A 26,008-nucleotide genomic window follows, 5' to 3' on the forward strand; every position below is an offset into this window, starting at 1 on the left:
CTGTGACTGTTTCTGCTGAATGAGCTGAAGAACATCATGGGTCAACCTGTAGTCTTTTGAGCGGGCATCTGTAAACACGTAAATGTAGGACCCTGGTAAGGAGATCTCAAGGGCGATCTTGATGGCTCCGATGCTCATCTCTGGACAATCTCCACCTCCCTGAAAAGACCATTATTATTTGATTGAGACAAACTAGTACAGCTGTCTGAGTTAATACATTTTAAAATCTAATTTAAGTCTATGAAGGCATCGTCGAATTTTCAGCAACCATTACTCAAATCATCAGTGTCACATGATCCAGAAACCATTCGAATACGCTGATTTGACTTTTTTTTTAAATGATTAGCATCGATTTTTGAGGATTGAGCAGAAAGATTAAAAGCACAAAATGTTTTTTTTTTTCAGAATTTATAGCTTTTGTGGCTTTATAAATGTATTTACTGTTACTTTTAAACGATTTATTGTATTCTTGCCATCTACTCCACACTGTTAAAATGAGAAGCAACATATCTTATTCGACATACATTGTTGAATGAAAATTATGTTTATATTTATTTCTGTCATTAATATAATGCAAATTATGTAACTGCTCCATTCTGTTTCCTAACAGGTCTTATATGTGGACTTATATGCTTATATGCAGGTCTTATATGCTTATTTTTCCTTGCCATTTCATTCATGCATTTTGCCAGATCTTTTCACAGTGCAACCTATCCGCTTGTTAAGTGTGACGTCACATGAAGCGGGTTCCGGGTCCAATCGTATATCAAACTGTATGTATAGACTGAACAAATGGTAATAATAAACGTTTTCAAAGTGATGTAATACTTTCGAAAATCACAAACAATTTATATATCCTTGTCTAATATCCGATGGCCAAAATAAACAGTTTATAGTTTAGAGTGCATGCATTACTGTATATGCAGCCTACAAACAATAGACTATTATTTGACATGATTAACCACACTGTAATCTTCATATGATCTTCAATACTGCTAAAAACTATTTGAATGAATTTTTGTTTCCCTATTTTTACCACAAATAATCTGTAAATATTAACGTAAAATTACATGTTACTCTCTGACAATACAGGAAATGTCCATTAAAAAACAGAAAAATAGAGTTATATCAAAAAACAAGCAATAACTGTAAATTTAATACTAGAATTTTTGTTACAGAAAATATCTGTAAAACAACACGTATTTCACTGTATAATGAAAAAACTAGAAAATGATGTAAATAAATAAAGACAATTACCAGTAAAACAACGTTTATTTTTCTTCAGTGTACTTACTTTTTTCATAACATATTGCACTTCTGGTGTTCTTAAGTTAAGATACAGGTAGGGTTATGGACAGGTTTGGTGGTATGGGTAGGTTTAAGGGTGGGCTAAGGGATGGTCAACAATGTATTTACAAATGTAATTACAGAAATTAACTACACATGCAATTATATGCAGGTATTTAATCAAGCATGAGTACAATCAACAAACATGTATTTACAGAATAAGCACATATTGTAGTAACGAATTTTGAATTTCGGTGTAAGTACATATTAGTTAAGGCCACTTAATATAAAGTTGAACCTAATTTTTTTTATAAACTGTTAAAATATTGGTGTTTGTGATGCAGGAAACCCAGAGACTGTTTAAATAAAATTCACTTTAATAGGTGATATGACTAAAAGTGGCTATAAACAAATATTTTCTCAATTTAAATGAGTAGCGGCTTGGACCCGAAACAGTATTCCATATGTCACGACTTAACAAGCAGATTCTAAATTATAAAAAGATAAACATTTGGTCAGTTCTTGAATTCCCTGAGAAACAAATAAAAAACCTTTATGTTTTTAGCAGCATGCTCAACTATTTGAGCAATATAATCTCCTTTTACCCTTGGCTTGCACATTAAAAGGCTGTATAATCTTCCTTATATGTTTTCTTTTTTCTGTCTAGATGTCTAGATTCTTCAAAAACCACTACATAAATAAACCTAAATAAATTGAAACAAACGTAAACACATGGTCAGCAAGTTCTGATGCTGGAACGTTCAGATTGCTCAAAGGCAGATATTTATCTTGAGTTGTGAAAAAAGCGCAATGAGCTGGTCAGACAGCAAGCAGATTTGGCCTAATCATGAAAGGAGAAATGTACGGCATGCTCTAAAGCTTGTCATGGGAGTCAAGTGAAGCCTGCAACTTATGTTGACCTTGGAAGAAAACACAGAGCACAATCTTGGACCCAAATGGACGACTTCTAAGAGTTCTACTAGATACGTGCCTGCCTTTAAACCAACATGGATAAAAGTAAACTTTGTTTCGGTGTACAGTAATGTATCAGTGATATCGGTACGTCTGTCTTTTCTCGGATGAAGAGAAAATATTCTTGTTTTCATGCGTTCCAGGGGGTACTTGTCGGAATGAACCATTTGTAAACACACACACACACACTGGCAGACAGCAAACTTAAACAACAACAATGAAAATATTGTAGTAAAGGGTAAAGAATGTGCTCAGAACAGACCCTTAGAGTCCATTGACAGGAGCAGGTTATTCTGTGAAAACTTTCTAAAGACATTACCAGCAAATAGCGCTATGAATAATGCATCCCTTTTACAAACTCCAAACACACTAGACTGAATCCTATCCTGCATGAATGTCTGCTTCGGAGACATACAAACAAAAACAAATACTTTTTGTGCCATTTCAGAACTACACCTAATCAGTGTGTCTGCAATTGACTTGTTTTTTTCTAAACAGCTGGGACAGATGCTGAGAACCAGAGAGAGGACTGTTTAGACTTCTTTATAGGGAGTCCATGTCAAACTGTTACCATGGCAAATCACCTCTGTAATCACACAGGACAAAAACAGTTTGAAATATGCCATAAACACAATCTAGCTGAGGGAGCTTTATGTCCAGGACCTGTATTGATGTATTTTTATGGACAAAACTAGAGATGTGAACAAGAATGTATTACATGATTCATTCAATATTCTCAGCTAAAATGATTGTACAAAAATAGCATGAGTTAGTTATGCTAGTTTAGTTTATAGTTTATATGAAAGGCAAAGGACTCTAGATTATGCTTATTTTACCAAAATGAAATATGATCATGCCTTGATTTTTAATTTTTTAATTAGGACAGTAAGGTCTGACTTTGTTTAGACAACAGTCTTGTCACTTAACAGAAATAATGTACAGAATGGAATATAAAGTTATGTTGCAGTGGAAAAAGAATAATATTGTGCTTGACTCCCATGAACTTGGAGGACTGCATCCATACATCTCTGCAATGACTCAAAAAACTTACTAATAAAGTCATCTGGAATGACAAAAAGCGTTCTAGCAGGACTTCCAGAGTTCAACAAGATTCTTTGGAATCTTCATCTTACCCCAGACATGCTCAATAATGTTCATGTATTGTGACTGGGCTGGCTAATCCTGGAGTACCTTGAACTTTTTTGCTTTCAGGAACTTTGATGTGGAGGCTAAAGTATGAGCGCTATCCTGCTGAAGAATTTGCCCTCTTATGTGGTTTGTAGCGTAATGGGCAGCACAAATTACTTGATGCAGGCTGTTAATGTTGCCATTCACTCTGCAGATCTCTCGCACACCTCCATACTGAATGTAACCCCAAACCATGATTTTTCCTTCACCAAACTTGACTTATTTCTATAAGAATCTTGGGTCCATGCAGGTTCCAATAGGTCTTCTGCAGCATTTGTGATGATTGGGATGCAGATCAAGAGACGATTCATCTGAAAAATGCACCTTTTGCCACTTTTCCAAATGATCAACTAGAAATCAAGTTATTATTTGTTGTCTTTACAATTGGGATCGATGACAAGATTTTTGTCAAGTATTGTCCATTGTACTTGTCAATATTATAGATTTTTCTTCAGTGCCAAAAATCAATATAATACAAAATAAAAATAACGCTCCTTAGATATTTTGTTAATTTCCTACTGTAAATTCCTACAATAAAAACATTTTATTAGCATTGTACTTGATTAGCATATCCCTTTTAATCCCTCAGATTTGAGATTTTCAAATAGTAGTATCTCAGCTAAATATTGTCCTATCCCAACAAACCCTATATCAATAAAAAGCTCACTCAAATGATGTATAAATCTTCCTATTGTTTGTTTAAAAAAGTGACTTATGATTGGTTTTTGTAGTCCAAAGCCACATATATTTATCATTCTTTTGGATTGAACATAAATCCTAACGGACCACATATCAAATACGTCAACAAACCCAAAGTGAAAAGCACAAACTCACCTGGACGTAAAGCTCCCGCAGCTCATCCTGGAACTTCTTTGGATCAGTTGTTATAGTAATGGGCCCGATCTCTGCAGAAACACAACAAATGCTGTTAGAGGCAAAAGAAATAAGCTGCTGGAGTGCAGTCAAATGACCTCATAGATCTTAAAGATTAAAACGGGCTTTGTTTTGTCTGCACAGATGCCAAATATTTATGCTGGCAGCCGGTGGCGGATGTCCAGGATTAAGGGTCACAGTTAAACCAGGGTGACAGGGAGCTTCCTGTTCAGTGCCAGGAGCTTTTCCGAGTCCTAGAAATGTCAACATTCTCATAGAAATCTCATATACATTTCAGAAAATTAGAGATTTAACTCCTATATTACAAAGAGGTTGTGTGGAATGTGCTTATAATGTGAGCTGCAGGCTCAAAATAGCCGTATAACCAGACAAGGCAATTTCTTAAATTACACTTTAATTGAACAGTCCAAGCAAGCACTCCATTAATTGGCAGAGCATGTTGTGGTAGGTAACCCCGCTGGGTTTGACTGGCAGTGCCTCTGTCCTGAAAGACCAGCCTGTTCTCATTATGTTCCCATCAGCTGTTCTTTTCATAATAGGAAAGACCTTATAACTCAGGTATGCTCTTCTGTCAGCATGCAGAGAGTCTGGCGTGTAGCCATTGCACTGCGGTTGTCTGTGTCAGTGTGTGCACGGCCAATGACATCATGTGTCGATTCTAAATCCACATTGTCTCTGCTTTCCAGCTTTCTTTGTTTCGAGGTTTGATGAACTGTAAAACTGTTAAACATGTTGTTTTGTCCGCCAAGGAAGCATTATACCAATCGCACACACCATTAACCCACACTGCAATCAGACACATTTCATAAAACAAAACTGTCACATTAGTATGATTATTTTCTGGATGAATTCAGCTTTTCCCAAACCACTCGGCAAATTCATTCTCTTTGAACCGATTTAAAAGCATTTCATGTTTAAAAAAAAATTCTCAGGAAGTGCATTAGTGTCCAAAAGCTACAAATTTCTTGACACTGTAAATTATAGGGCTGTGCAACAGAGACTTTGAGGTCCTTTAGAAGCATTCCCCATCTCCAAAGTGTCTTTAAAGTTTATTCTGTGTTTGCACGTATTACCATCTTCTGTGAATAAAAATATAACTGATTTTCTATGGTTTGCATTTTAGTGTGTGTGTTAACAAAGGAAACCTTATGGTCTAACGTGAAATATTGAAAACACTGATATAAATAAATGCTCACAGAACTCTAAAATCTCCCTCAAGAGAGATTGTTTCAGAACGCTGAAATGTTGGCAGTACGGGGAAACCCTTGAAGTGCAGAAAAAGAACATTTAGGTGATCAAAGCCATGTTTAAGACTAACAGGATAGTAATTTTGACTGTTGAACTGGCTTTCAAGTGAATACTTTCATGAATGGAAAAGCTTACACACTCTTGGGAAATTTCTCTCGATTAAGAAGTTTTATCTTTGGCACTGGTCCACCGTGCTGTTTTTTCTGACCTAAAAACAGCATCACGGTTAATGGGAAACTGGAGCAAAGCGTATATGGAAAATTAGAAAAGTCGAGGAAGTGGTGAAGTGATGTGAGGGCTCTTAAATGCCAGTTAAATTAGAACAATTTTTTTCACATTTTTGGAATACATTAAGGATGGACAAGAAGTTAAAGTGGAAACTACATCTATGATAATTGGGAATAACAGATGAGATTTATAGAACCTAGGAGTAAAAAAAAAATATATATATATTTATAAATATAAATATATATAAAAAAATGACACTCATCAGTAAATTACATTGACACTCAACAGTAAATAATGATGACAGATCTAATCAAACACTTCAAGCATGCATTATTTGAAACCATTTAAAGGGAAACCATTAATTTGTGGAAAAAGTCATTCATTGTATTGTGAAAACACTGTAAGCTCAACAGCATGCATTTCAGAATTTTAATATTAAAGGGATAGTTCACCCAAAAATGAAAATGCACTAACTATTTATTATCTCAAAAGTGGTTTCAAATACCTTTTTTTAAACACAAATGAAGATGTTTTTGAAGAATGTTGTAAACCACTGAGATCTATAATAGGAAAACATACTGTGATATGCAAAATAGTGGATACTATTTTCAAAAATATCCCTCATATGTGCTCATATAACGATCACCAGTGATCTAGCCTATGCAGATCAATGGAGAACTACAGCAACCATTATGCTGTGCGCCAATCAGCACCCGCTCCAGCTGACAATAATCCGGACATTCACACACACACAGCTGAAACTCATGATCAATGATTACATGGACTATAAAGACACCTCTATTTCACAAACACTGCTGAGTCTTGTTCACTGTTAACCTTTAGCATTACGAAGTGTTAATTCTGTTTAGTCTTTCTGTCTTTTGATCCTTGCCTTATTTTCCCGTTATTGATTCTTCGCCGCCTTTTTTGACTACAATCTTGGATTACCTTTATGCTCCTGTTTGCTACCTGTTTGACCATTGCCTGCCTTACTACTCTTATTAATAAACTGCGTGTGGATCCTCAACTCCATTGTTCAGCCACATTGGTTACAGTTCAACATAATAAAGAAAATCATACACAGACATACAGTATACAGTTGAAGTCATAATTATTAGCTCCCCTGAATGATGAGCCCCCCGTTTATTTTTTCCTCAATTTCTGCTTAACAGAATTTCTAAACACATTTCAGCACATTTATAAACATAATAGTTTTAATAACTCATTCATAATAACTGATTTATTTTTTTCTTTGCCATGATGACAGAACATAATATTTTACTAGATATTTTTTAAGACACTAGTATTCATCTTAACGTGACATTTAAAGGCTTAACTAGGTTAATTAGGTTAACTAGGCAGGTTAGGGTAATTAGGAAAGTTATGTATAACAATGGTTTGTTCTCTAGACTATCGAAAAAAAAATAGCTTAAATGGGCTTATAATTTTGACCTTAAAATGGGATTTAAAAAATTAAAAACTGCTTTTATTTTTGTCGAAATAAAACAAATAAGACTTTCTCCAGAAGACAAAATATTATAAGACATACTGTGAAAATTCCCCTGCTCTATTAAACATAATTTGGGGAATATTTAAAAAAAATAAATAAATCAAAGGGGGGCTAATAATTCTGGCTTTAACTATATATTGCATAATTTATTCAAATCTTATTATACAAATGGTTTTATAAATGCAGGGTATGCTCTCTGGCTTCTATAACTATTTTTGTTATTAAAAGCTCATTTTCAATTAGATGATAATTTTGCTGAAGGCCAAATCCCTTCAGCCTGTTCATCTCAACGAATAATTAAGAAACAGAGTTAAAAAAAAAAAAAAAAGATGGATGGATCCTGGGAAACCACTGTGGAAGTTGAGTTACTAACCCTCCCCACATCTCTCCTGCCAAACACCAGAGAGTTTATATAGATGTGGAAGCAATCATATTAACAGCCCAGAACATTTGTTTTCATCCCATTTATTCCAGCGATCAAGAGGTTCTGAATCAGTCACACCATCTATTATGCAAATGATTGAATGATGGTGGGATAAACATTGTTATATTTATTACAGAGCACTGAAAACACTGACAATACATGATGCCAGTGTAGAAAGTTAAAACAACTGTTTTATTGCTTTGGCACATTTATGAGATTATCCTTGCTCTTTTTTTGTGCTTCCTAAATGTTAAAAGTGTTTACATAAACATTTCCAACAACAGTGTGTGGATCCAAGATTGATCATATTTATAAATTGCAGTAACATGACTCAGCAACCGAGTCCAAAAATAACCAGAAATCTAACTAAAATAAATATACAGAATTACTAACATCATGAGATGTTAAACATGTGGAGGAAATAACAGTAATTAATGCTATTAAAACATCCGCTGACAGCAAATATGTTGCACAGACTCCTCCAGGAACGAAAATATTTCTCTGATGCCAGATAATCATTTCAATTACTTCAGCATCTTGCCAGGAAACTACCAAAACAGTAAGCCTTTGTAAGGAGAGAAAAAAAAATTGACTGATGAAAAATAACAGTTCAATATAAGCCAGGGCCTCCTCCGCATCACCACAACCAGTGTTCAAGAGAGTATCTCAATACTCCTTTGTAGTGCCATGAAGGTAAAAGAGAAACACAGAGTTCTCAGCATTCATAATTGTTTCGTGACTACAATGGGGAGAGGTGTGTTTGTAAATAAACAGTATGTCAATAAGTATATAAACTAGAAAAAACAAAACAAAAAGCGCTCTGGGGTAAGTTCAAATGTATGGTCGGTGCTCTTTGGGTAAGGGATTCATCAAATCTGCAACAAGAATCAGTCCAAGGCACTCGAGTAAAGTGAAAAAATTAAAAAGCCTTTATTCACATGGCTAGATCTCTAAAAACCAACGCGTTTCGGCAGAAGTCTGCCTTCATCAGGGTAACAGTGATCAGGTGCGTCTAGAGTCTCTTTTGAGTACTACGGTCACATGACTCATTTAAACATCTCAAATGGCACTCAAATAATTTAACAAGCAAACTCTACTACCATCATAAATTCGGCATAGATACACAAACACCCACTTGCATATGTGGGAAAAGAGAGAGAGAGAGAGAAGAAAAAAGAATATATATATATATACATACATACACATATACGTATATATACATACACATATACATATACATATATATATATATATATATACACATACATACATACATACATACATACACATACATGTATACAATATATACACATACATGGAAAATACATACATACATATAAACACATACATCAATGTATAATGACGATCTGTAAAGCATCTATAGAAAAACTCATTTAATCATTCATTTTCTTATCGGCTTAGTCCCCTCATTAATCCGGGGTCGCCACAGCGGAACGAACCGCCAACCAGCTACTTTCTACGCAGCGGATACCCCTCCAGCCGCAAGTATATAAACTATTTAGGAAAAAAAAATACAACACTGCTCTCATCAAACCACATACAGTGATGCAAATTCTTGCAAAACTAAAAAAAAAACAATAGCTTGAAGAATGGAAACGTGACAGAAAGGCCTTTTATTTGGTATTTTAATGATATAGAGCAGCAAGTTATTGATGATGTCATCAGTAGACAAGAGCTACACTTGATTCAAGGACGATAGCAAATGTGTCTCTAATTAAGACCAGTAGCATGACTGCTTTGGCCTTGAGGATCCTATGATTGACTGACACCACCGAACGGCTGAGGATGCAGCAGCACCCCATAAAACTGTTGAAATGGGTTAAACTGTTTCCCTCATGTGACTTCAGCTGCTCTAAAAAACAGTATAATCAAATAAAATAACCATAACTGAAAGGCATACAACATTTAAATTTGTAATGAGTATTAAATACGGAATATCACATATCTTTTGGAAGTTTTATGTCCCCAACAATAGACTTCGCCCACATGATACACCTAATTATCAGGGAATGTAGAACAAGATTTCATGGCAGCAGGGTATGTTTGAAAGAACTACAAAATGTCTTCAGAAAATGTAAAATTTTACATTGTTGTTTTAAGTGATTAACTGCAAAAACACACCAAGAGGAAAATCATAGATTTTATTATTAATTAGGGCTGCACGATATTGGAAAAAAACTGACGTTGCGATGTTTTGTTTTTCTGCGATATGAAAATAATTTTACAAGATGACTGTTTGGGAAGAATTCTTCATTTTATACTTACTGGAATCATTAGTAGTTGAAATTATCTGCAATAAATATATGCAAAAATGTGCAGAAAAATTATTTAAAGCACAGGTTACCAAACTAAGATAACAATTAAATAAATAATTATTTATGGTTTTTGGTTGGACCGTATTAAAGTATAGAAATTCAATAATCAAATGTAAAATAACACTGAATTGTCATTATTTTATTGTATTAAATAAACACAATTAATCTTTCCTAAAGCAGCAAACTTGATAATTTCTAGTGCTCAACAGGTTTAAATTCACTTGAAATCTTACAATCAAAGGCCTTTAATAAGACATCCAAATAAAAGTCTTTCATACTATTAAATTAAGAGTAAAACTTTGCAACAACGCCACAAATCACATCTTCTGAACTGTGTGGGTAATTATAACCCTAGTTCACCTGTCCAAAACTTTATGATTTCTGATGTGACATTTTTAAATGGTTTTCTGATTTGTATGGTTTAACCTTTACACCTGACCCAGAAACTGCTATATTTGGGCACCATAATTTATGGAATGATTATTGCTAAGAGTGTCATTCTATAACTGTGGAAATCAGATTCCATTCCTCAATTTAAGGCATGGTTAACTTATTTCGCTCAAATATTGCACATGGAAAGAGTCTTGACTTATCTTGACTTTAGTTTTACAATATGGCAACCATTGCTGGATCTAAAATAATGTGGATTCAGAGCAGCAGTGTAATGCTTAATATGCTCACTACCCCTATAGACTGCCTCTTTGTTTTTTCTTTGAAACCGTTTATATGCCCTAATTGTTTTTTATTAATAACTTTTTTATTTTATTAATTTATTATTATAATTATTGTTTTAATTATTATTATTATTATTACCATTGTTTTCTTTGTATTATCATGCTTATTTTGTGATTTTTTTTATTGTTGTGGTGTTGTTTGTTAATTATTGAAAAATGTAAAACTAATAAAAACACTTGTTAAAAAATATAAATAATCCCAGTTTGACATTGCAGATCCTGCGGTGTGACTATTGCAGATTCGCACATTGCAACATTGATGCTGAAACAATATATTGTGCAGCCCTATAGTATTAGAGTAAAACGATCGCGGTTCACAGCAAAATCTAAAACTGAAAAAGTTATACCGAAAAAAACACATCTGTTTGTACTGAGATTATGATCAAAATGGCACGTCAGTGCTTAACACAAAATTTTTTACTTGGTTCCTTTCTTTAGTGAAACTATAAATCAGCTCATCTCAGCGGCTCAACATGAATAGTATCTACAGCTACAGTACATAACATGTGGCTTCCATTACTTTCAACATACAATCATTTTAAAACCAGAAACATCGACTGCTGGCCCTAACTTATAGAGCACTGGTTGACGTACAGTACATTTGTTTGCAAGCCTTGCAAAGTCACTGCTTGCAAGTCCATAACTTTCTCATGACATAATAGGTTTTGCTGAATTTCATGTGACCAAAATGACAATATCTGTCTGGAAAACGTAGCTACGTAGCTCAAACTAGACTGTCCAAAGTGTCTGGGCAGCATCAGCTTGAATAGAATGAATATAACAAATAAATCAGTTTTACATCTAAAGTATTTTTATTTTAGAGTTTTGAGAGTTTGCTTATGATTCCTGAAACAAAGTCATTTAATGGGAACCAACTGTACATCAGTGCAAAGCATTAGTCATATGAGCTCAATAGGGCCAAAAAAAAAAAAAAAAAAAAAAAACTTATGGTTGAAGCACTTTATATGATGTACACAAACTCTGCTCTAATGTCAAGTACATTTATTTCATCCTATAGGCAAAGAATCATTGACCACACACATGCTCCTTTCACTCAAAACCACAAACCCACAGAGGACTTTGTCAAACCATCCATTTCCTCACACTTTTTTCATACACACACCACAAAACTTTCAGCAGGTTGGCCTCCAAAGAAAAACCTGAACCGAAGGTCAGAAGGTCTCCTTTGCTTGTTCTGTAAAGCCAAGAATCAGAGCAGAGATCATAACACAGACACAGCAGATGCTGACATGCCAGCTGGGCGCTGAGTGGCGTTTTTTCAGCCGCTCAGGAAATGTTTCAGCAGTGACTCCCCTGGGAGAAAAAAAAAAGTGGGGAGACAAAGAGGGATGAAGAAAGACAAGAATAGACAAACCCAGAAAGGAATGCAAATCAGGGGTCGAAAGCAGGAGAGAGATGAAAAAAGATATGAAAAATAATCAAATCTGTGAAGAGAAAGAAAATCAATCTTCAAAATCTTTCAAAATGTTTTTCTAAGAAGAGACAGTTGTATTAATTTTTACTACGCATGTCGTCTCATTTGGAGTGGAGAGTCGAATTTCATTCGGATGAGACAAGTTTTCCCCTGAGTAGGCAGTCAGGTAAATGAGTGTTCAACATACATATTCAATCCCCAATTAAATCTTCAACAGTGCTTGTCCTTTCACAGAATTTCCAAAACAAATTACAAACGGATTTTCAGCTTATTTAAAGCTCCTTTGGGAAATCCAACCCAACTGTCTCTAATTGTGTATATTATTTTTTCGCTTTTTATTTATTTTGAACTTTATCAAACTCTACCTAGAGCTAAATCTCTTGTTCTGTTTCATTATGGGTTTGGAACGTTCACGGTTCACCCGAATTTTGTGATTGAGATACAGCTGGTCAAATGGCAATTAAAACGCATAATCCAACTAATAACCACATGCTGCTGAAAATCACCACTACAATTACCTCATCTTAATTCATCCTTTCGTTATATTCAGACTATTCAGTAATATATTGATAATTAGAAGGCTCTATTTAAATATTTTAGGTTAAGGACACACCAAGTGACAAAATCAGCATGTGGACCTATTTGGGAAAAAAAGCTGAGCGTTAACACAATACATGGACAAGCTGACTAAAACAAAAATGTGCATTCTGCAACTGTGTGAAATAATTGATATTTACATTAGATGATCTAAGACAGGGGTGGCCAATCCTGTTCGTGGAGATTTACCTTCCTGCAAATTTCAGTTGCAACCCTTATTAAACACACCTGTCTGTAATTATCAAGTGGATTTCAGGTCCTAATTAATTGGTTCAGGTGGGTTTGTTCAGGGTAGGAGCTAAACTGTACAGCAAGGTAGATCTCCAGGAACAGGATTGAGCACCCCTGGTCTAAGATGTCGCCTATGCTATTGATGTCTATTGGAAGGAAAGTGTCAATAGAGCTGCCATTTTAGTATAGGGTAGCGCTCCTTTGAAATTAATAAGGGACCAAAATGCAGTGAAGGATTGGCCATCCAGAGCCTTAGATTTATAAACATATAAGTATCTATGAACGGGAGTTTCCCTGGTGGTAAGAATGCAAATATTTTTTAAATAAGAAAAATAAGTTTACATCACTTTTCTACATTGATGGATAAGTGACTGCATGGGCTTTGCCGACAAAGAGTGTGTGTTTGTGTGCATGGAAAAGTATTATCCTCACTACCTGTTAAATTTGATCTAATTTAAAAATTTGATCACCCTCTCTCCCGCTTTCACTTCTCACTCTAACGGAGGGAGCGATTCATTTGTGAATGAATAATCGTTATGAATGACTCGTTCACTTAGCCGACAATAATACAAGTTTCTGGCACCGCAGCATCTTGCTGTCATATTTCATTTACATTGTTTGCTTATTTTATTCAACAAAACTAGCAAAAGCCTAGAATTTAATGCGAGTTGGAGCTACTTTGCCTTATGGTTAGTGCAGTAAGTGACTGTATTATCATTAATAACGTTACTTGTTAAGCACAAAAGTTTGTGACATGCAAAAATGTAAAAAACTAAATCTTATCCATAAATGTTTTGCCTTTATGCTTTGTTTGCTTGTTATTGCACCCGTAAGCAGCACAGAAGTAAAGGATCTTCAGATTGACTTTAGCCTTGACTAGTGCGTTTGAATGACTTTTGTCCTGGGAGCACTGTACAAATGTGGCGGCACTATTGACACATCCTCAGGGTTCGTATGCGATATATAGTATATATATATCTATGGTGTGAGACAGTGTATCTTTCTATATCTGCAGGTGACAGGAGTCTATATTGTCATTCCACAAAGGGAAACTGGAACTAATGCTACAGCATACATAACAACTGCATACATACTTCTTGCTCACCACAGAGCTATTTGCTCGTGCAAGTATGTCTGATGATCTGAACAAAACCAGGACCCCTTCTTCACCACACAACAACCCCAAAGCATTATCAATTCTGATACTCAGGTGAGTGGGTTTGACAAACCATCTGTAGTAAACACACTCTTTCATCTTTCTCTCATCACTTTGATCAACACTTTCACACGTTTTGCACAATTTCACCAGACCTGTTCTTACAATTAGCACCAAAAAAAAAACAAAAAACAAACACTGACTTTACAAAGTGTGCTTCACACAGGTAAGTGGGCTTAACAAACCACCTGTAGAAACACTCTTCTCTCTCTATAAAAAAAAACACTCCTCCTTACTCTAGCTTAATTCTCAGAGCACTTACAGTTTCTCTATATAATAAACTCTTCTTTCTTCTTTCTTGTGTGTACTGCCTCTTCTTGTTGAATTGTTTAATACCTCCTCAATTGTAAACTGCTTTGAACAAAAGCATCGGCTAAATGACTAAATCTACATGTACTGTAATGTAAACATTCATAATCATATTACCAAATAGGCTCAGCACAAACAGACCCCATTTGATACAAACCAAATGTTTCCCCATCAGAGCCAAAACCTGAATAAAAGCAGAATGAAAACTTAAAACTTAATTGTACACAAAAGACCAATATAGTCCTAACTGTCCTATATAAACAAGTATACCATGTAGTGTCGCAGATTTAAACTACAATAATAAACATATGCGATGTTCTGAGTAGCCACCCTTTAGCCTAGTGTGTTTTGAGAAATGCTTTTTTGACAGAGGAATGCATTAGGTGTAACCTGTGTATACAAATTTTGAGAACAAATGTTTTACATATGAGTGTCAGATCCATGCTTTACCAATCAAAGGTCTTAAAAGAAGCTGCACAAAGATCCAATTCTGCAGTGTGACAACCCCCCTTTCAATTGGACATCTGAAAAAGAATGATCTCCTACAGAGCCAAATCTAATCATAGAAATATATTTAAAAAATGCTTCTCTGACAAAACTAACCCAGACCACACTACTTGTTCAACAAAGGGTTAGTCTGAGATTTGTTAGGCAGGCCCTACTAGCAGCCATGAAATATAGAACTTTCGGATGGAAAGATTCTAAAGCACCTTCTACTTCTGTCATCCTACATGCCTTTGGGAAAAAAATACAATTAGTTTCATTTTTTGTGTGATTGCGTTTTTTATTTCGTTTGAAAAAGCATCAAGATTTATTTGTCAAATAATAAGCTTTATTTCATACTTGGATATATAAAGTAATCATAATTCGTAATCATGGTAGCAAAGATAAAAGAAATCAGTTATTAGAAATGAGTTATTAAATCTATTATGTTTTAGAAATGTGTTGAAAAAAAATCTTCTTTCCGTTAAACAGAAATTTGGGGGAAAATATAAAGGGCCACTAAAAATTCAGGAAGGCTAATAATTTTGACTTCAACATATATATATATATATATATATATATATATATATATATATATATATATATATATATATATATATATACATATATACACACACACACATTTTTTTTCTCCCTGTAAATATGGAAAGGGGAATAAATACAATAGAATAAAAATATGAAACAAACTGTGCTTTAACCATCGTTCTTCACTTTAAGAAAAAATACTTTAATTATAGCTACAAAAGTCCTTCAGTCAACAGCACTGAGTGATTTAGTCCTTTTGTTGTTTGATTATTGATAAAAACAGTCGGCAGCAGAAATATTGTGCGCTGTCACTTTAAGAGCTGTGCGGTTCTGATTAACAGTTTCTCTTTCGCATGTCTTTTGATTCTCAACTTGTTTGTTTGTTACATAAATGAGGGTTAATATGAATAATAGGGATGTAACGGTATCAGAATTTCACGGTACGGTAATACCTCGGTATGAATGTCACGGTACGGTATTTATTGAATCATTTACAGGAAAAAAAAACTTTTGAAAATACTCCAAAAAAGTGCCAAAAGTGTCAATGACATACAAATTAGTCATCTATCTGTTAGCTTTGAAACAGGAACTTCAATTTTAATAACAAAAAATTATTAAACCATGTAAAAAAAATAAAGTTTCAATTTAGTATTGTTGAAAACTCATCACATTTAACATTTAATCACTCACTTAGATAGAGATGGGTTTAAAGGAAAATTATCATATAATTATAATCTGGTAAAAGCTGATATCTCTGGGTATTTACAATGTCCCCTGCAACAGAAAAAACCCCTCTCATTTGGGACTGAGGTTTCTGGGACAAGAGAGATATGACTTGGTCCATGTTGACAGCAGTGGGGTAACGTTGTGCATTGTCTTTCCCCCACTTGAGAAGACAAACCATGAGTGAGATAGAGATCTCTTTGCGGTACAAGTCAATGTCTGCATCAATCTGAACAGTGTGCTGTGTTTCTGCAGTCCCCATGACTGTTATTAGTCGTATTCCCCAACTTGCAGGCATGTGCACACATAGGGCTCAACCTGTGCAGTGCACATGCCCTTTTTAGTCTTGGATAGAAAATGCCCTTCCAAAACGATCAAAAGTGCCCCCGCGACGCGACACAACCTCCGTCCAGTCCAGCCCTTCAGTAGGCGCGCGACAACACCTCTCTTGAGTATGCGCGCTCAACCCCCCCTCGGCGCTTTACAATACGCGCGCCACAACACAGCTGATCAGAACGCGCGCGACAGCACCGCTATTCAGCACGCGCGCGGCGACAACACCCGCTTTAGGTTCGATCATTTCCATCTTTTTTTCATCTCCGCTACTAGCAGCACACTCCATTTCCGCATTACTGGATCTGTAGCGACAACAGACCGCAAAGGATTATGGCCACGCCGGGGCTGATGGGAAATGAAGTTTCAGCTACCTCCCGTTTGAGCAAATTTTCTCAGAAGACCTATAGTTTTACCGAGTCATGCGACTTCGGTAATATCGAAAAAATTTAATATTGATTAATTGAATAATCGATTGATTGAATAATCATTAAACCCTTCGTTCTGACACAAATTTGCATGTATTTGACCATTAAAGCGCTCACACTATGATGACTTTAAATATGTGTGCTTTGCTCGTCTCTGAGGTACATCAATGAATGATGCGCATCCCGTGCTGCAAAAGTTAGATTTCAGTACATGCTTTTATTCATTTTGCATGTAAAACTGAGCTTTGCAAAGCAACAAATGTGTACAACTGGAAAGGGGACGGTATATGATGCAATAATCATTTCATCTTGATTAATGCTTTTTCATAATTGTTAGAATATATATATATATATATATATATATATATATATATATATATATATATATATATATATATATATATATGTATATATATATTCTAATAATTGTTATATATATACACATCTATAGAGTTAGACGTCACAGAGTTAGACCTCTTTCTTGACTTCACACAGAAACAGAAACGCGTGCAGCATGACATCACTTTGTTGCAGAGACACTCTTGGTTAAATGCCGGCAAAGTAGAACACGGAAGCAGCTTGAAGTAGAAAGTGCGAGTATGTCTGCGGTCTAGAGGTATTATAAAGTTGATTATAACAACATTGCCATAGCAAACTGTGAGATATGTAGGCGTGGTATTGCCTGGCCGGTATTTTAAGTTGAGGTGCTATTTGTTTTTATATTAGACTTTTTTATATTTAAAATAAGTTTAAGCTACCTCACAGATATGCTCTGTTTGTTAACAGAGTTTTTGAACGTTAAAATAGGGTGAATTAAATAAAAACAAGGAACATCCTGGATCTGTTTCTTCGCTCTTTCTTTCTTTTTTTATGTATTATAGAAGTACCAGATCGGGTTTCGGTATCAATAGATACTCAAAATTAAATGACTCTGACTCGAGGGCAGAAAAAACTGATCCTGACATCTCTAATAAAAATACATTTCTTGGTGTGAATTTAAACTACAAAATCTGATGGAAAATTTTAATAAAATACAATCAAAACAAACAAACAAAGAAACCTGTACCAAACCCATCACTCACTTCATATATTAAGAGACCCAATTTCCACCAGTACTGTGTGTACTGTTTTATTTTTTGTTTTGTTTTTTGCCTTTAGGGTAGTTTAGATCTCTGAGGTATTAATCGAGTAATTTGAAAATAATGCAAATAAATGCAAGATTTCAAAGAACTTCAATAAATAAAAAAGCATAAGCAATTATTTGGCCTGAAGCAAGTGAAGCGACTCTACATCTAAAACTCCAGCTATAACGTTACAGAGGCTTATAGCAGCTACTAATGCAATTACACTCTAATAGCATCCATGTTTGTCTTTCAACCATCTGAAAATCACACTCAGGCCAAATGTCATCTATTGTCGTTTCATCTTTCATTCCAAACTCATCTCAAGTTCAACTTCCCAGCAGACTCCAACCTTTAAACTGCACCAGTCACAAAAGGTCACAGAATCTCTCCGTGTCCAATCTAAACAATTCCTATGGTTCAGAAAGCGCAATCAGTAGCCAAATGTGGTCACAATCTAGCTGGAATCCCAAGAACTGCAGCAGATTGTTCATAATGCGAATAGTTCTGCTTTTTATTTTAAAAATCTTATGCTCATCAAGTCTGCATTTATTTCATCAAAAATGTATAATTATAGTGAAATATTTCTTTAAATTAAACAGATTTCTATTTGAATTTACTTATTATTGATCCATTTTAAAATCTACTTTATTATGGTACAGTCTTCAGTGTCAAATGATTTTCATTTAATAGAAATAATGCTGATTTGATGCTTTAATCCTTCTTATTGTGTACATTTTTTGGGGTTTTTTGATAAAAAGAAAGCTTTAAAGAATATCTTTACTAGGTTTTGTTCAACCTAATGCTTTCTCATTAAAAAAAATGATACATTTAATTATTTTTAAAAACATACTGATCTATTTTATTATATGTCACAAATCCCCATATAAATATAAGGCTGCTAAAGTGCTTTACAGTAATTACTAGGTAAAGTTGCACTCTTTTTTTTTTAAAGGCTCCTTGTGTAACACCTGAGGCGCTGAATCAGCACACACACACTTCTCAAATTAGAGAGTGTTATATTATTCTCTTCTCATCATTAAAGAGATGAAACAGAAGAATTACACCATTCTCCGTCATACTCCAAAACCCTATTTAGCCTACCCCACCCACCATCACAAAATTCCTGCCTAATGGCATCATTATGGGCCATGTTCACGCCAATCCCCTTGTAATCTAGGGGTATTCCGCGATGAATGCAGCTTCTGAGGACAAGCACTGAAATGGTCAAAGAGCAGTTTAGTTGAGGAATGAGCTTTGAAAATGTTAAAAGCATAAAAATTCCTCCTATCTCATTTTAAAAGGTTTGGTAACAGCTCTAACAATAGGGGGAGAAGATGCAACTAATCAGAGTGCAGAATTAAAAAGGTTGCAGCAATTATAACTTCAAAGGCGTCAACATGTCAGGTTTTGTTTACAAAAGTAGTGCATTTTTTCTTGCACTCTAGAAATACAAAATAATCTGTTTACTTTGGAAGAGAAAGCTGACCGATATTCATATCCACGCAGCTGCCATCGTCAAGCTCTTCAAGAAATTGGGAAGTTCAGCCAGTCAATAATAATGGTCCCATAAGATGCCAATTCTAATCTCGGTTGAAGACTATATAATTAGTTTTAGGCTTCCCTGACAGTTTTAAGACAACAAGAATGGGCTGAATAGTCTCCAATCTGACTCTGTATATTCCAAAAGCCTGTGCAAAAGCTAATACTTTGACAGATTCAAAGTGAGAATGTGTAAAATTTGAAGTTTCCATATTCTGTCAGTTTTAAGTAACAAAGTGTTACTTAATCTAGGCCCCTAAATCACACACATGTACAGTTTTTTACAATTGTTTTGCCACAAATTTCAGAACTCTGGTGTTAAATTTGAAAAACTCACACACAATACAATACAATACACACAAGTCAAAGATACATTGTTCACTGAACAAAAATCACCTTTTCAATATAACACAATTGAACATCAAATTGATCCCATTTCAAAATTCAACTTAATAATGGTGTATTCATTTAACTACCATGATGAAACTATCAACTACAAGCACTCAGAATAATAATGAACTGTTGCATTACTCTGGATGTATACAGTAGCTTTATGGAAACTGATGTACAATATTACATGTTTAGATGATGAATGTTTCAGGATAGATCAAATGACATCAGTTACCACAGAAAATGGCCCAACCGGACTGCATTATCTATAGATTCCATCCTTATTCCATATTTAGGGTTTCTTTGTTGCAAGTACCACTAGACAATGTTTTCATATTTAACATTACAGTATGTAAGAAAGCCCAATCCCAATATAGCAGCAGACCAATGTCAGGGCTGAATTCACATTGACAAAATTTCTTTCCAAGATGTTTGACTAGCACTGTGATATAGAGGAGAACCTGTGGCCAAATCCATAAGACCAGACTGATTTATGGAAAAAGGAGAGTTTGTTTTATGGGAAGACAAATCTGATTTATGGAATTTCCGTATATGCAATTTGCATATGTGACATACTAGCTCATATGGATTTCACACATATAAAACGCATGTCATACATGTCAAAATTACAAATATGTACAGTTGAAATCAGAATTATTATCCCCCCTTTGATTTTTTTTATTATTTCTTTTTCAAATATTTCCAAAATGATGTTTAACAGAGCAAGGCAATTTACACGGTATGTCTGATAATATTGTTTCATCTGCAGAAAGTCTTATTTGTTTTATTTCGGCTAGAATAAAAGCAGTTTTTAAATTTTTTAAAAACATTTTAAGGTGAATTATTAGCCCCTTTAAGCTATATATTTTTTGATAGTCTACAGAACAAACCATTGCTATACAATAACTTGCTTAATTACCCAAATCTGCCTAGTTAACCTAATTAACCCAGTGATGCCTTTAAATGTCACTTTAAGCTGTATAGAAGTGTCCTGAAAAATTTCTAGTGAAATGTTATTTACTTTCATCATGGCAAAGACAAAATAAATCAGTAATTAGAAATGAGTTACTAAAATTATCATGTTTAGAAATGTGTTGAAAAAATCTTCTTGCTGTTAAACAGAAATTGGGGAAAAAAAATAAACAGGGGGGCTAATATTTCCGGGGGTTTAATAATTCTTATTTCAACTGTTCATATATGTTACATAAATATTATACCTATTATGTTGTATATTTTATCTACAAGTATTACCTATACACACACACACAAACATATTTATATATGTATATAAATATACAGTATGTGAAATCTAATTGTAATTTGAATTATGTTGCACTATATAATGCCATAAATCAGCTTTCGAAATGGGGACTTGCATTGAAAAACACTTTTGTTAAATTTACTGTTCTGTGTTTTTTTATTATACAGTAAAGCTACATTATGATTGAACGAATAAAACTTTATTTCACTTTCTGTACTTTTCCCTCTACACTTAAGTATAATCCATAATGAAACCTGTATCATTTATTTTAAACAAAAGTTCTGAATGATTGATTGACTTTATTGAAACAGTGTGTATCTTGTGTGCTGGCGATCTAAAGTAATGTTGCTGTAGTATTCATTCATTCATTTTCTTTTTGGCTTAGTCTCTTTATTAATCTAAGGTGGTCACAGCGAAATGAACCACCAACTTATCCAGCACATGTTTTACGCAGCGGATGCCCTTCCAGCTGCAACCCATCACTGGGAAACACTACCACACTCTCATTCACAAACATACACTACGGACAATTTTAGCTTACCCAATTCACCTGTCCCGCATATCTTTGGACTTGTGGGGGAATCCGGAGTACCGGAAATAAACCCACGTGAATGTGAGGAGAACATGCAAACTCCACACAGAAATGCCAACTGACCCAGCCGAGGCTCGAACCAGCTGCTTGCTGTGAATCGACAGCACTACCTACTGCGCCACCACAATGTGGTTCCTGTAGTATTTGTATGATGAATGTGAATCAATGATCCTGCAAATGCAGAACTTCTTTAAAGACAATCAACACTGCTCGCAGAGCTTTGAACACTGGAGAGTCAGTGTCATAAGCAGTGACTGTTTAGAGTTTTTTATCTAGAGTTTTGAAAATTGACATCAGGGTTCTGAAATTTGTGGCAAAAGGATTGTAAAAGGTTGTAAACACGTGCAAGCTCAAGAACTAGATTACAAGGGGTCACGTTTACAGGCCTACAGTATGTGTGTATGTATATGTGAAGTACATCACTGTATCTCTCAGGAAAGCAGTAGCACAGAGAGCCCGTGGCCACACACTGATCAACGGCCCAAATTCTCTTTAAAAGATCTCTGCACATCTGAAACTCATTGAAGCCTCTACTGACTATTAACCCTTATTCACTGCCCAAGGGACTCTCTATTTCCTCTTCCAGGTCACAGTCGGAGAGATACAAGATGCATGCATTTCGTCCATCCACACTACAGTATGATCTGAATGAAACAACTTTAAAAAAATCCACAGGATGTTTCACACAGTACTTGACCCTGGGTTATTGTGTTTTAAACACAGCTTTTAACCCCAGGTACAGGAAGGTTTCATGCTTGTAATTAAGTGTTGTTAGAGTGTTGCAGGATGAAAAGCCAATCGAGTTTCTCATATTCACTGGCAGTTGTATACAACTGTTTCAGAAAGATGTCAAATTGTTGTGGGAAAGGCTTTAGATGGAGCAAAGAATGAGACACTCTCATTCTCACCTCTATAATCTGAAGAGTCCATGCAGAAAAAGAAACCTGATGGCAGTATATGAGCATGCCTGATGCAAGAGAATTTATGTAAACAGGTTGCATGTTTTGCTCAATATAATCAATTTTAACAATGCATAGTGCAAATTGTCATCTGATGAAAACCCCTGATTAATTGTTATATTTGTGTAAATTATAAACAGTGTGAAACACGATAACCAAGAGCTCCATGTACTCATGGCTTAGAATGACTCAGGGTTAAATATTTGAAACGCTGTTATTGGTTTTATCTGTTTACTTGAGTTGGATGGGTTTCTTTTTAGTCAAGAATTCAAATCTGCACACAGAACCAACCATTTTATTTTGATCCAGCTCTTTTTTCCCCTGAAAGTACAGTTGTTTTTTAATTTATCATATAAACGCTTTTCAGAAATCTACTCGCAGATTAATATTTTTTTGACAAATAAGCTGCTCATGTCATGTGTTGTCTAAATAATGCATATTCCTCTCCTTTGGCCGCGTTTCCCATCTGCAAGCCTTCGTAAAACGATCTACAATAACAAAAACAAATAGGCACAAGCCTGATTTCAGAACATGATTGCACACATCTGGAATAGTGATTTAGCGATTTTGCGAAGGAACAGTCAATCTCGATCTCCCTCTCCCTCTCTAAGAGTCTTCTTTTGTGTTGCAAATCTTTCGGTTTAGTTACAGTGGACAGCGCATTCTGAAGCAATAACCAGATACAGCATGCATCTTGAAAGAAATTCCTGAGCGCCCCAAGGAGTGGATGGAAAATGTATTTGGAGTGGAGCATTTGGACACTTTAGGTCAGATTCAGGTTGGGAACGGAGAAGGGGGAGGCTTTACATCTCTTTAGATGATACTTTCTTTTGACTCTTCAACGGAGTTAGGAGACTCATTTTTCATCAGTACTACCATATTTACCACAACATGTTGCTTACCCTGCAATTATATCATTTAAATGCCATTTTCTCTTTTTGGCTTTGTTTAGATTAGTGAAGTGAACTTGCCTTTGTACTTGAAAAGATTACAAAGCAAAAACACACTCTTAAGTTGACATGACAAAGAATCGACCATGTTGAGAGTGAAATGTGAATCTTTGATCCATTTTTCAGGGATATATTTTAGATATATTTCAGATGGACAAAACTCTATGGTGCATGCAACTTACTTGTCTGGGACACATATTTAATTATTAGTGCTACAAGAGTATCCTAACTGTCCTGTACAGTTATTAAAGTATGTTCCTTGGAAAAAGGCAGCACTTGCAGGCATCTAAATGCTTCCAAGGTTGTTCCGCCTGAATAGACGGAATGATAATGACAGTGAATTCAGTGCACAGAACATCTGGGCACTACAAACAATGCTTTGATACCTCCTGTAGGTGTGAGACACTAGCATGAAGCAGCTCTCAACAAACTAACAGATTTGTCATGTTTCTGGCAACAAGTCCTCTTTAAGATGAACTACATTTGTAAACGTACTTGATACAGGATATATTTACTTGTACAACACAATATATGTCTAAAGAAAATGTCACAAAATTATTTTTCTAGTTTCAAGAACAAACCACATTGCATTAGAATTGTGCTTAAACATGCACATTTATCAACATTTACTATAAGAAAATCTGTCAATTTTTAGACGTATTACTGAAAGACATAGCAAAACATTTAAAATATAAAAAAAGAAAGGAGTTGGTTACTTATCAGTAAAAAAAATCTATTATTATGGGGCAATAAAGAATTGTATTAAAACCATTTAAACGAATGGAACGTGTTCGTATGTACCTGGGTCATGAAACGGCACCAAGGCGAAGTTGTATAGTGGTCTTTGGGGTCTGCTGAGGGATGTTTCCAAAATCTTCGATGCTCCTTCAATCACTTGCACTAAATCATCGTACATGGAGCCGGTGACATCAAACACAAACGCTAAGGTGGAGGCTCCCTCGGGGACATCTTCTTTTGGGTCCTGGGCTGTTGACAAAACGTTAAGAACTAATATGAGACCAAGAAAAAACGGCGAAGTTATCAAGTCCATCTTGCGATTCCCAACTGCTTCTCGACAAAAATAACCTCGACGCAAAAAAAAGAAGAAATCAGCGACGAGCTGAAAAAAATTTACAAAACATTGGTTACATTGACAACAGAGACACTATTGGGAAAAAAATAAGTCTTGAAAAAGACAAAAAAAAAAATTGAGGAGGCACTGTGTCAGATTTCTTCTGACGGTCGTTTGCGCGAGGATGCTTTGAGTTTGTTTTAGTGCGCGCGCGTCCTGCGCCTCTGGAGTTTCTCAACAAACTGTCGCCTCCACAAATGCTGATCCACTATTAACTTCTTTTACCAGACGCGAGAGAAGAAGCACCTCAGGCAAACTCTGACTCGTCGTATTAAGAAGCTTCGCGCTTATTGGTCTACAGCTCTTTTGGGGTCGCGAGGGGGTCTTGTGTGTATTTACATGACCCATGAAGCAAAGGTTTACATTTTACGAGTCTCCATATAAAAAACGAGTACACAATTTTAAAAAGAGCATAAATGAAACCGCTTACATCATAATATGAACATGGGTCAAAATGGAAAATACTTTATTGCCTCAAAAAGAAAATGTCCTGGATACTGTCGAATTTACACACAAGTCTTACTAATCAGCAAATGAATGCACAAAAATAATAATGCCATGTGAAGATAAAAATCACAACAACAGGAAAAAATAGCCTAATTAAATTAACAAAATATTAATGAAATAAAAAAATATAAAATAAATAAAAAATACAATTTCTCTGAACTCAACAGACACTTTGGATATCCATGTTTAACATAATGCAACTTTCAAAGACATAATGGTACTGTACAGTCTGTATTAACCCCTAACCCAAATACAACCCACAGAGAAAACATTTAGCATTTTTATAAATTCAAAAAACATTCAGATCACGATCAACAAGTCATTTTTAGGTATTAAAACCTTTCTGAGGGAACAATTTCCTTCTTCTTCTTTTACAATACCTGAACCACACACACCAGTTTAGCTATATCCCACCTTAACTCCAAACACGAC

General features: G+C 35.1%; 1 protein-coding gene across 4 annotated transcripts in view; it reads right to left on the reverse strand.

Moving 5' to 3' along the window:
- The window catches only part of hmcn1 (hemicentin 1), a 172,146-nt gene that overhangs the window by 110,136 nt on the left and 36,002 nt on the right, over positions 1–26,008 (reverse strand). For 2 of the 4 annotated variants that reach the window (XM_005160720.5, XM_068215478.1), the window contains exons 1-3: positions 24,739–25,282; positions 4,282–4,352; positions 1–159 (exon numbers count right to left, since the gene is read on the reverse strand). In XM_005160720.5, coding sequence (XP_005160777.1) covers positions 1–159; positions 4,282–4,352; positions 24,739–24,988 — 480 coding nt within the window. In that variant the 5' untranslated portion in view covers positions 24,989–25,282. 4 annotated transcript variants of the gene reach the window in all.

This window comes from Danio rerio, chromosome 20 (assembly GCF_049306965.1).
Source record: "Danio rerio strain Tuebingen ecotype United States chromosome 20, GRCz12tu, whole genome shotgun sequence".
Lineage (NCBI taxonomy): Eukaryota > Metazoa > Chordata > Actinopteri > Cypriniformes > Danionidae > Danio > Danio rerio.